The sequence below is a fragment of the Schistocerca gregaria genome, chromosome 5, assembly GCF_023897955.1.
Source record: "Schistocerca gregaria isolate iqSchGreg1 chromosome 5, iqSchGreg1.2, whole genome shotgun sequence".
Lineage (NCBI taxonomy): Eukaryota > Metazoa > Arthropoda > Insecta > Orthoptera > Acrididae > Schistocerca > Schistocerca gregaria.
In genome coordinates this window covers 313,069,717-313,082,936 of record NC_064924.1, presented here as the reverse complement: position 1 = coordinate 313,082,936, position 13,220 = coordinate 313,069,717, and the positions used below count along the sequence as shown (strand labels likewise).

Here is a 13,220-nt window from a genome sequence, read left to right as displayed (position 1 = left end):
AGCCCTTTGCTATGACAGTGCCACGCAAAACAAGTGGTGCAAGCCCTCTCCATGGAAAACAAGACCACACCATAACACCACTGCCACCGAATTTTACTGTTGGCACTACACACGCTGGCAGATGACGTTCACCGGGCATTCGCCATACCCACACCCTGCTGTCGGATCGCCACATTGTGTACCGTGATTCGTCACTCCACACACTGTTTTTCCACTGTTCAGTTGTCCAACGTTTACGCTCCGTAGACCAAGCGAAGCGTCGCTTGGCATTTACCAGAGTTATGTGCGGCGTGTGAGCAGCCTCTCGACCATAAAATCTAAGTTTTCTAACCTCCTGCCTAACTATCATAGTACTTGCAGTGGATCGTGATGCAGTTTGTAATTCCTCTGTGATGGTCTGGATAGATGTGTGCCTATTACACATTACGACCCTCTTCAACTGTCTGCGGTCTCTGTCAATCAACAGACGAGGTCAGCCTGTACGCTTTTGTTCTGTACGTGTCCCTTCACGTTCCACTTCACTATCATATCGGAAACAGTTGACCTAGGGGTTTTTAGGACTGTGGGAATCTCGCGTGCAGACGAATGACACAAGCGACACCCAATCACCTGACCACATTCTAAGTTCGTGAGTTCCTCGGAGCGCCCCCTTCTGCTCTCTCACGATGTCTAATGACTACTGAGATCGCTGATATTAAGTACCTGGCAGTAGGTGGCCGCACAATGCACCTAATATGAAAAACGTATGTTTTTTTGGAGTGTCCGGATACTTTTGATCACATAGTGTTCGTCCCGATGGTGGTCAAAAGGTAAAGGAGAGTTCTGATCGATAGAAATGAAAAGCGGGTGAATTTTATAAATTTTCATAGAAGGAATTTACCTCTCCATTACACATGCGCTCATGGATGAAAAAATACGTATAGTAACAAATGAAAAATGACGGCAGCAGCTCTTGTGAATTATTATTTCTGACACCCACAAAAACACAAAATTCATTAATTAGAAGGAATGTAGGGACCATCACGATGGGGTTTTGAAAAATACCTCGAAGCAAAAATGGCAACTATTCGAAAAACATGTTAACTTCTAGGCCTGTTTTTCTAATTTCAAATGTTTAAAGAAATATTTACAATTTGAATGCAAAAAAGCTCTAAGGCCCACTAAATTGAATTCTTCCATTTAAAACAACAACAATAAATCGGTTACTCTGTCGAGCTCCACAGATCTTCGCCCACTGAAAAGTTTTGTTTCGAGAAAAACGTGTCTTATGTTCGGAGCGAGAAGAAGAAGAAAAAAAAAACCGCTGTTTCACAACTTACGGTTAATCTGTGATCCCAGGTCCACAAAAGTATTCTTCTTCAAAAAGGCTCTCTTTCTGAATTTGGTGCTACTTTTTTCCCCTTTTCAGTCCGATCTCTCTCGCAACCGGACACATTCCTTGCTTCGTGGCGGCATTAATTTTCTGTCAGATAAGTCCGCTAGTGAAATTTGCTTCCAAATCCTTATATTTGCCGTCTAGCCAATACTGCTTAGCAATTTGGATCGTCCTGTCAGTCTCATTTTTTAAACATTTGTTTTCCCTTTCGCCTTCTTCATTTGCTGCACTTTTATAATTTCTCCTTTCTTTAATTAAATTAAAAAAGTGACAGTAGTGGTGTGATTAAATCTGAATGATTACGTACATTGCCTAGTTAAAAACTCGATTTGCCAATAAGCTGCACTACAGACTAAAGATATGGCGTCAACATTTTGGGTAGACGTAGTGTTTTCATTTGTGGAATACCAGTACCAGGAATGATGCATATATATTTCATACAAAGAGCAGACGATGCTGCCTCATGAGACAGGTGAGTCCTTAAGCACTAAGTTCTACAACCTGTTGCGGACATTTTATCCCATTGCATTCATGGACTAGCTTGTTGACGTCACAGGGAGTGTGTCAAATTGCATGCCTCGTGATTCCACTGAAAATAAGCCACGGTTTTTAATCACTAGTCCCTCCTGATTTTCAAAGCTGAACCTCCTATTTTTGGTTTGCGAAGGTTGTGGCTCTGAGCACTACGGGACTTGACATCTGAGGTCATCAGTCCCCTAGAACTTAAACTATTTAAACTTAACTAACCTAAGGACATCACACACATCCATGCCCGAGGCAGGATTAGAACCTGCGACCGTAGCGATCGCGTGGTTCCAGACTGAAGCGCCTAGAACCGCTCGGCCACTCCGGCTGGCTTCGAAGATTGTCAGTAATGCATAATGCTCAGAAAATGTTGCTGAACAACCTCCGAGATATGTCGGTGAAAGTAGAGTTTACCATGCACATATCCCACCCCCACCCTTGCCCTGTTCCCCCCCCCCCCCCCCCCACACACACACACACAGAGTTACAAACTAATCAGTAGTGCAGCAGCAGTCTTAGCGACTAAATGCAGTCTCTCAGCTTCTAAAGGCTGTAAAAACACTGTGGACAAGGTGCCGCCCAGGCGTCAGTAAGCCCACTGTTCGGACAGCATTCCTTAGGAGCCGACGACAGCCGTTTCGTGGCGACAAGAAACTCGGAAGAACAGAACAGACCGTCATCGCGGCAGCAGCAGACGATCGGAATTCCTCGGCTCTTACTCTGTTACAAAACGTCCTTCGGCGGCCGCGCCAACGGTCTCCTGAGTCGGGCGACCGACAGAAATCCGATGCGGAGACCGCAGAATGCGTTTTTTGTCAGTCTGGTAGAGCACGGCAGCAGGTCGGGACAGGTCGAGGTTCTCCGTTTCGATTTATGGCCGGAGAGGCGGCCACGCTCCCGGAGAGAGTACGCTCGCCCTGGGCAGCGACAGCGCCGCGTCATAGGAGAACGTCAATTACCACCGAAGAGGCTCTAGGCGACGCTTCAGTCGAGAGTGAAAAACCACGGCTGGCTTTCTCCGGGCAACGTCTCTCCCAGACCGCCGCCGCCTTAGTTCTGTTCTGAGACGCGCCGCGGAGTGTAGAACCGACGTTCTGTTCCGTCCGAGGCCCGCAGGCGGGCGGTCTGGACGCTTCGTCATGGGGACGAGGTGTCCTAGGCGGCAGCTGTATTACATAGGACGAAATGCGCTGTCCTTAGGTCGTCACCGCGAGAGCCTGTCTTCTTGTATGTAAGGTTACTCCTTTGAAAGGATTTCTTCCGAAGAGTTCGGCATCTGATTAGTATCTAAATTAAATGGGAATTAGCGTTCCGTAGCAATTCGTAGCCTCTCCAGACTTTCCGGAATGTGTGAAAAGTGTTCCTGTTGACAGTGGAATGATGTATACATACTTCCTGGAACATACGGTACCAGGAATGATGATGCATATCTATTACGTACAAAAGGCTGACGATGCTGCCTCGTGGGACAGGTAAGTCCGTATGCACTAAATTCTACAACCTTTGCGGACGTTTGATCCTGTTGCATTTGCGGCACAGTCGTTTATTAACAGCGACAGATATTTTTACGTCATAAGCCATTGCGTTTATTCTTTAAGCACTTGTAATAATGAAACTTCCTGGCAGTTTAGAAACGTGTGCCAGACCGGGACTTACTGGCAGATTGAAACTGTGCCGGACTAGGAATCGAACCCGGAACCTTGTCACAACCAGTCCTCTCGCCGGCTTACTTTAATTTGACAGTATTGTCTTCCTACTTTCTGTCGTACATACATCGTGTTAGTACCGCAAGGTATGCAGAAGACGTTTTGTGTAGTCTGGAAACATGTAGATAGTTCTAATATTTTCAGCATTTCGCCGCCCTGTCAGCAACTGAATAAAAATTAATTTTAAATTAACAACAGCCTCAGTTGCAATGTTTACCTAGATGTACCTAGGTTTCAGTTGGGGTAACCCAACCTGCTTCAGAATAAAAGGAACCATGGTTATGGACAAATCGTAGTTCATTTTATTCTGTAGAAGGTTGGGTTATCCCAACAGAAACATAGGTAAATCTAGGTAAACATTGCAACTGAGGCTGTTGTTAATTTCAAATTAATACGTAGAGAGTTTTTGAACATAGTCAGTCTTAACGTGAATGATATTTGTATAGCACAGCCTACCTATTGCAATAATATATAACTTGACTTGGTTTCGATAGCGACTGTGGGTGTCTTCATGAGAAAATGAAAACAAAAACTTTTACCTATAAGAGATTACGAAACCATCAATATAGAGGAAAAACGAATACTGGACGGTTATTACATTCAACAAATTTGAGGTGACTATACTAACATGTAGTCATAACATATTTACGAGTAAAGTGCTCTCGTCATACAAAAAACTTTTTAAAATCATATTTAAAACCCTATAAAAAATTACAGGTATTATAATTGACGTAGCAGTTTTTACTGAGAAGTAACATTGTCAGTTTCAATACCTGGAATTTTTAATGTTTTAAATGCGATTTTAAGAAGTTATTTCATGTAACGAGTTGTTCCTAAATGTATGTTCAACTGTCACTACATGTGAATATAGTCACCTCATAAATTTGTTCAGTATAATAACCATCTATTATTGGTTTTTCCTCTTTATTAATGGATTTGTAACCTTTAACAGGTAATTGTTTTTGGTTTTTATTTTTTGTTGATGAAGATACCCATAGTTGATGTCGAATCCAGATCAAGCTAAATCTTATTACGACCGACTGGCTGTCTTATGCAAGTCATATTCTTACACGGTTGCTGTCTCACAGCCGTATTTAAAATTGTAAGTACCTGAATAGCTTATTCGGTGAGAGGACTAGTTGTGAAAAGCAAGGTTACAGTTTCAATTTCCAGTCAGACCATGTTTCAATCTGCCAGGAAGCTTCAGAATAATCCTATCTACAGAGTGAAAGATGCATTCTGGAATCATAATAAAAAATGGTTCAAATGGCTCTGAGCACTATGCGACTTAACTTTTGAGGTCATCAGTCGCCGAGAACTTAGAACGAATTAAATCTAACTAACCTAAGGACATCACACACATTGATGCCCGAGGCAGGATTCGAACCTGCGACCATAGCGATCTTTCGGCTCCAGAGTGTAGCGCTTAGAACCGCACGGCCACTCCGGCCGGCAGGAATCGTAATTCTTATATTCTCCACCTACATGCAGGCATATCTGTACGCAGATTGTTGGCATCATGATCATATATGGCTGGCCTCGTCATCTCACCTAAATTTACGTATTTATAGCACAACGAAGGTTACATCGTGTACCTCAATGATTCATCCCTCACTCCCTCCCTCCTTCTCAGATTTTGTTGCAATAGCTGCTAACTTCACTAGGCGTTGTCGAACATGAAATAACGAAATATCGAGTAACTTAAAGATCTTTAATAAAATTAAATTTTATCCGAGACATAAACCATTAAAAATTTTAAGCGTCGTTTGACATTGTCGTTTGACATTGTCGTTTGACATTGTCGTTTGACATTGTCGTTTGACATTGTCGTTTGACATTGTCGTTTGACATTGTCGTTTGACATTGTCGTTTGAGATAGGCCACGGGTTGGATTCAGCCGCCGAGTGGAATTAGGGTTCTTCCTCCGCACATATGGGTGCGTTTCCTTGTAGATATATGAGAATGCGTCGCATGTGTATTTGTTGGGTTTAGGTGAATGTAATGGATCCGTGTATAGGGTACTTATATTATGATGATTATGATGATGATGATGATGATGATGATGATATGCATGGCCTCCTGCTCCCCAATACCACCTAGGGACCCGCCGGGCTTAACGTTCCCATTCAATAAACAAATTACCATGAACAGTGTCGCATGCCCTCACTTCACGAGACACAATGGAGACATCTGAAATTTAATCCAGGATATTCGCACGAAGATCAGTGTTAACGAAATTTACGCCACCTCTCTTTCCCTTCCTGGTCAAATAATGGCTGTGAAAATTTTACCCACCGCCAGGATTCGAACTGGCTTACATCCGAGTCGAGTGCCTCCTCATACGCGTACATTAGACAACTGGGCCACGGCGACGAGCAAAAAACATTAACAACGTACTAGAAAACCAAACCAAGTTTTCAACCTACGTCCCCAGACTGCAGAAACTGAATGTGTCTAATTCGCTCTTCGTGCGTGCCTTTTCACGATCGTGTAAGTGCCCTTACTGACTCATTTGCCTCCAAAGCTTCCAACTTCGCATCGAACAAAGTTTTCACTTCAGCAACATCATTGGGGGTACAGACTGATTTCGGTTGAGTAAAAACTATTGACAGGCTTATATTCCCAACAATGTCTTTCGATTTGGACGTACATCTCTCCGATATTTCAACAAATCATACCAAAAACGAGCAGTTTCTGACTATGCTTTAATGTGCCGGTATTTTGGAACAGCATATTTTCAAAGCATGCAAATTGTAAATAAAAATCATCAATTGCAACACTAAAACCTCGTCATTTAAGCTTCCAAAATCTTTCTACCTCTGTTGCCTGCAAAAGCACCTTACAGCGAAGGAAGACTGTTCGGCTCGGCCCGTAATGAAGAAAGCGATCTTTCATCGCGCTGGATCATATTTCATAGAGCGTTGGGAAAATACGCCGGTACCTCTTCTATTGTTCGCGCTCGTAAATGCTTCGTAAGATGAAATGCCACGTTTCAGCGCCACATCTCGTCGCGCTCAACGTTCGTTTTCACACAACATCGTGTGAGGACGGCTTTAACGGCTGAGTAGTCATAAGAGAAGTTCTTTTCAGAAGGAGACGTGTGCTGCCATTCTGAAGACTGCTTTCTGGTTTAAATGATGCATTCTTGTCTTGCGCACTGTGACGACACTTTACAGGAAGCTTCGGCAAGAGTATCGCATCTCGGTTTCGTCACTGAGCATGCTAAATACGTACGTTAAAGGTAGTTTACTATCCTTCAAGACCTCGGTAATCCGTAGTTACGAGGGAATCCGAATTTGACTTGCAACCCATTGGCTAAAACATTTTGGAAAAGTGTGCCAGTTCTCACATTCCACATTCTGAACATGAGGTTTTACTGGGATGACCGAAGCTCAGCTCCTGCATCACATGCAGATTAATTTCTAAACGCATCTGTGCACACCCCGTTCAATAATCCGTTGCCACCATACCTCCGCAACACTCTTGTAAGGTAGTCGTCGTCATGTGCGTGGCGACAGCCGATGTCAGTTTCTTAGGAGAAGTCAATTAACGGCGTAGGCTGTTTATTTAAAATAAACATTTTATTTCATTATTAGCGACTAGCTCAAGAACGTACCTAGCGAGAGGCTGAGGACGCCATTTTGCCTCCCTCCTCCTCCTCCTACCTCCAATGTACAAACGGGTCGCAAGCCGAACGCGCATCCTGCCAGGCCAAACCACACACGTATCATATGAATGTGTGGTATCTGTTCTTTCGGACATGTCTGAAAGATCAGACACCACGCAGAATCCTCAGCTGTTATACATTATATGTAAATTGAAGGTGGAGAAGGGAAGAAAGGAAAGGGGAGAGATGGCTGCTATCAGCTGCATTGGGACATTACGCGGAGTCGGCGGCGACAAGTGAAAATGTTTGCCGGACCGGGACTCGAACCTTGGATCTCCTGCTTACCAGGCAAGTGCGGTAACCACTGGGCCATCCGGGACATAAAGTTATCGCAACTGCACGGACTATCTCGGCTCGCAACACGGCCGATCCAAACTTCCATCGAGCACCACCTATTCGCAGCCCCTGTCTATTTCCTTCGAATTCGCTCGTCCGAGATTTCCACTGGAGGTCTGAAAGAACAGACACCACGCAGAATCCGCAGCTGTTACACATAAATGTAAATTGTAGGTGGAGAGGGGAAGAGAGCAATGGGAAGGGGAGCAGTGATCCCTCACCTTTCCTTTCTTCCTCGCCCCACCTTCAATTTACAGATATATCAATTCAGTATGAATTTAAAGAAAGCCAGAAAACGTAAACGACATCTGAAAACTGTTTCTCCATCATCTGCAAAAGTAATATGTGGTGCCCCCTCCTCACCCCATCCCGCCTCAGCTCAGATCTTGGATTAGCTAAATTCGACATAGTATTGTTGAAAAACTTGAGATGGCTTCTGCTTTGGATAACTCTTCTTGGAGTGCTCTGACCATAAAATTATTACTGCTCTCTTTTCTACACTGCACATAATTGAACGCACTGCCATATTGTTTCATCCACACCTCTCGTTCTTCAGGTGTCGCCCTAACCGCCGTCTGCTTCACGTCTGCTGTGCAGCGAGCTACCTTAATTTAAGTATTAACTGTATTTTTCTTGCTTGTCACTTCTTCTTCTGCGTGTTTTTGCTTTTAGGAAGCTTTAATAGTCGAGTGCTATTAAGTGTTCCATAGATCTCGTGTTTGTTTTGAATACAGTCAGAGAGTCCCTTTAGTCAACCATAGTGCCAGTAGTGCTAGTGTTTGTTTTCAATACAGTCCAGAGACAGGTAGTGCTATTTTCATTGTTTTCTACAAGAAGTGTTTAGCAATCACAGTTCAGTCAATAATCAGCCGCCTTTAGTGAATTAGCAGTCTAGTTAAAAGTTGATTAAGTCTCTTCAGTAAATTGATTCCTTAGGATGGAAAGGATGTGTGACTGCTGTGTACGGACGCAGGAGGAGCTGGCCACTCTTCGCGAACAGCTGAGCGTGTTGATGGCCGCGGTCAGCCTTCTTCAGGCTGCTGCCTCGGAGTGTAGCGGCAGTGGGGAATCTGGTGCGTCGCAAGATACACCCCAGGTGTTACATGCTGTCCCTGCTGTCGAGACATCTTCGCGGGTACCGGGCCCGGTTGGGCCACCCTCTCCCCAAGGGGGGTGGCGGGTTCAGCGGCGTTCGCGGCGCACGAGGCGGAGGGTCAATGTGGAGGCTGGCCGTGTGGCACCGCCCACTCTGCCTGTGAGTGGACATGTGGCTGCTCCTTCAGCAAGGTCCGAGCAGGCACACGGGGGGAGGGGTTTATTAGTTATTGGGAGCTCCAACGTTAGGCGGGTGATGGAGCCCCTTAGGGAAATAGCGGAATGGTCGGGGAAGAAGGCCAGTGTTCACTCTGTCTGCTTGCCGGGGGGTCTCATCCGAGATGTGGAGGAGGCCCTATCGGCGGCGATAGAGAGCACTGGGTGCACCCGACTGCAAATTGTTGCTCATGTCGGCACAAATGACTCCTGCCGTCTGGGTTCAGAGGTCATCCTCAGTTCGTACAGGCGGTTGGCGGAATTGGTGAAGGCGGAAAGCCTCGCTCGCGGGGTGGAATCAGAGCTAACTATTTGTAGTATCGTTCCCAGAACCGATCGCGGTCCTCTGGTTTGGAGCCGAGTGGAAGGCTTAAACCAGAGGCTCAGACGATTCTGCGGAGAGCTGGGGTGCAAATTTCTCGACCTCCGCTATCGGGTGGAGAAATGTAGGGTCCTCCTGAATAGGTCAGACGTGCACTACACGCCGGAAGCGGCTACGAGGGTAGCGGAGTACGTGTGGAGTGCACATGGGGTTTTTTTAGGTTAGAGAATTCCCTCCCTAGGCCCGACAAGACGCCTCCTGAGACGCTGCAAGGCAGGAGTAGGCAAAATGCAACAAGGAATAACAATATTAATGTGCTAATAGTAAACTGCAGGAGCGTCTATAGAAAGGTCCCAGAACTGCTCTCATTAATAAACGGTCACAACGCCCATATAGTACTAGGAACAGAAAGTTGGCTGAAACCAGACGTAAACAGTAATGAAATCCTAAACTCGGATTGGAATGTATACCGCAGAGAGAGGCTGGACAGTGAAGGGGGAGGCGTGTTTATAGCGATAAGAAGTGCAATAGTATCGAAGGAAATTGACGGAGATTCGAATTTTGAAATGATTTGGGTGAAGGTCACGGTTAAAGCAGGCTCAGACAGGGTAATTGGATGTCTCTATAGGCCCCCGGGCTCAGCAGCTGTTGTGGCTCAGCACCTGAAGAATAATTTGGAAAATATTTCGAGTAGATTTCCCCACCATGTTACAGTTCTGGGTGGAGATTTTAATTTGCCGGATATAGACTGGGAGACTCAAACGTTCATAACGGGTGGCAGGGACAAAGAATCCAGTGAAATATTTTTAAGTGCTTTATCTGAAAACTACCTTGAGCAGTTAAACAGAAAACCGACTCGTGGCGATAACATATTAGACCTTCTGGTGACAAACAGACCTGAACTATTTGAATCAGTTAATGCAGAACAGGGAATCAGCGTCATAAAGCGGTTACTGCATCGATGATTTCAGCCGTAAATAGAAATATTAAAAAAGGTAGGAAGATTTTTCTGTTTAGCAAAAGTGACAAAAATCAAATTACAGAGTACCTGACGGCTGAACACAAAAGTTTTGTCTCAAGTGCAGATAGTGTTGAGGATCAGTGGACAAAGTTCAAAACCATCGTACAATATGCGTTAGATGAGTATGTGCCAAGCAAGATCGTAAGAGATGGGAAAGAGCCACCGTGGTACAACAACCGAGTTAGAAAACTGCTGCGGAAGCAAAGGGAACTTCACAGCAAACATAAACATAGCCAAAGCCTTGCAGACAAACAAAAATTACGCTAAGCGAAATGCAGTATGAGGAGGGCTATGCGAGAGGCTTTTAATGAATTCGAAAGTAAAGTTCTATGTACTGACTTGGCAGAAAATCCTAAGAAATTTTGGTCCTATGTCAAAGCGGTAGGTGGATCAAAACAAAATGTCCAGACACTCTCTGACCAAAATGGTATTGAAACAGAGGATGACAGACTAAAGGCCGAATTACTAAATGTCTTCTTCCAAAGCTGTTTCACAGCTGTTTCACTGCACTGTGCTTCCTTCTCTAGATTGTCGCACAGTTGACAAAATGGTAGATATCGAAGTAGACGACAGAGGGATAGAGAAACAATTAAAATCGCTCAAAAGAGGAAAGACCGCCGGTCCTGGTGGAATACCAGTTCGATTTTACACACAGTACGCGAAGGAACTTGCCCCCCTTCTTGCAGCGGTGTACCGTAGGTCTCTAGAAGAGCCAAGCGTTCCAAAGGATTGGAAAAGGGCACAGGTCATCCCCGTTTTCAAGAAGGGACGTCGAACAGATGTGCAGAACTATAGACCTATTTCTCTAACGTCGATCAGTTGTAGAATTTTGGAACACGTATTATGTTCGAGTATAATGTCTTTTCTGGAGACTAGAAATCTACTCTGTAGGAATCAGCATGAGTTTCGAAAAAGACGGTCGTGTGAAACCCAGCTCGCGCTATTCGTCCACGAGACTCAGAGGGCCTTAGACACGGGTTCACAGGTAGATGCCATGTTTCTTGACTTCCGCAAGGCGTTTGACACAGTTCCCCACAGTCGTTTAGTGAACAAATTAAGAGCATACGGACTATCAGATCAATTGTGTGATTGGATTGTGGAGTTCCTAGATAACACAACGCAGCATGTCATTCTCAATGGAGAGAAGTCTTCCGAAGTAAGAGTGATTTCAAGTGTGCCGCAGGGGAGTGTCATAGGACCGTTGCTATTCACAATATACATAAATGACCTGGTGGATGACATCGGAAGTTCACTGAGGCTTTTTGCAGATGATGCTGTGGTGTATCGAGAGGTTGCAACAATGGAAAATTGTACTGAAATGCAGGAGGATCTGCAGCGAATTGACGCATGGTGCACGGAATGGCAATTGAATCTCAATGTAGACAAGTGTAATGTGATGCGAATACATAGAAAGATAGGTCCCTTATCATTTAGCTACAAAATAGCAGGTCAGCAACTGGAAGCAGTTAATTCCATAAATTATCTGGGAGTACGCATTAGGAGTGATTTAAAATGGAATGATCATATAAAATTGATCGTCGGTAAAGCAGATGCCAGACTGAGATTCATTGGAAGAATCCTAAGGAAATGCAATACGACAACAAAGGAAGTAGGTTACAGTACGCTTGTTCGCCCACTGCTTGAATACTGCTCAGCAATGTGGGATCCGCACCAGGTAGGGTTGATAGAAGAGATAAAGAAGATCCGACGGAGAGCAGCGCGCTTCGTTACAGGATCATTTAGTAATTGCGAAAGCGTTACGGAGATGATAAACTCCAGTGGAAGACTCTGCAGGAGAGACGCTCAGTAGCTCGGTACGGGCTTTTGTTAAAGTATCTAGAACATACCTTCACCGAAGAGTCAAGCAGTATATTGCTCCCTCCTACGTATATCTCACAAAGAGACCATGAGGATAAAATCAGAGAGATTGGAGCCCACACAGAAGCATACCGACAATCCTTCTTTCCACGTACAATACGAGACTGGAATAGAAGGGAGAACCGATAGAGGTACTCAGGGTACCCTCCGCCACACATCGTCAGGTGGCTTGTGGAGTATGGATGTAGATGTAGATGTAGATCTGTTGGCATGTATCAAAACTCTAAGTGGATATGGTTCCTTCGCAGGAGCTAGACGAGCCTGCAGAGTTTACTCTGTTGCTGTATTGTGAATTGCTGCCAACTGTGTAGTTCGAGGTACCGACAGAGGGCTTGACGTGGCGACCGCATGTTGCAGGATGCGGCTGTTCAAGCGGCGCTGCTCGGACCCAAGCCCGCAGCTGGTGTCGCTGAGCCCGCTCAGCCAGGACGCGTGCGAGTCGCAGCCGGCGACGCCCGACTGCTCGCTGGACCAGCCGCCGCCGCTGGGCGCCACCACGGGGCACCAGGGAGGGGCAGCGGCGGGCGCCGGCGCGGGCGGCCGCGGCGCGCACCAGCGGGAGCGGCCGCGCAGCATGCACGACCAGCCGTCGCCCAAGGCCACCAGGAAGGGTAAGCCTACACCTACTACGCATTACAGCTGTGGCGATGTTGGTGAGTGTGGCGATGTTGGTGAGTGTGGCGATGTCGGTGAGTGTGGCGATGTCGGTGAGTGTGGCGATGTCGGTGAGTGTGGCGATGTCGGTGAGTGTGGCGATGTCGGTGAGCATCAGTAGATTTTTAAATTGCTAGTACCACCACCACCACCACCATCATCACTACTACTACTACTACTACTACTACTACTATTGTCTTATAAACTAAACAGTTGCCTTGTCACTATAAAGTAGTAATAAATGTCCTTAAAACTGGTTAAGACTTCAATACACTGTGCAACCAAATCAAAATATGATAGTAATGATAGACTCACTCTGAAACACCTCAACCTCCCTCTAGATACTTTGCAGAGGGTGTCTGGCAACACACACAACCTGTAGGCCCGCATCACACTCGTGCCATTATCATTTAAAATAATCGACA

General features: G+C 45.5%; 1 protein-coding gene across 4 annotated transcripts in view; it reads left to right on the top strand.

The window, feature by feature from the left end:
* Nucleotides 1–13,220, top strand: part of LOC126272753 (uncharacterized) — a 451,358-nt gene that overhangs the window by 401,543 nt on the left and 36,595 nt on the right. For 3 of the 4 annotated variants that reach the window (XM_049975856.1, XM_049975857.1, XM_049975858.1), the window contains exon 2: nt 12,499–12,752. In XM_049975856.1, the coding sequence (XP_049831813.1) occupies nt 12,500–12,752 (253 nt within the window). In that variant the 5' untranslated portion in view covers nt 12,499. Of the gene's footprint in view, nt 1–3,029; nt 3,373–12,498; nt 12,753–13,220 lie in introns of those variants that run through there. The other variant, XM_049975855.1, reaches the window with a different exon arrangement.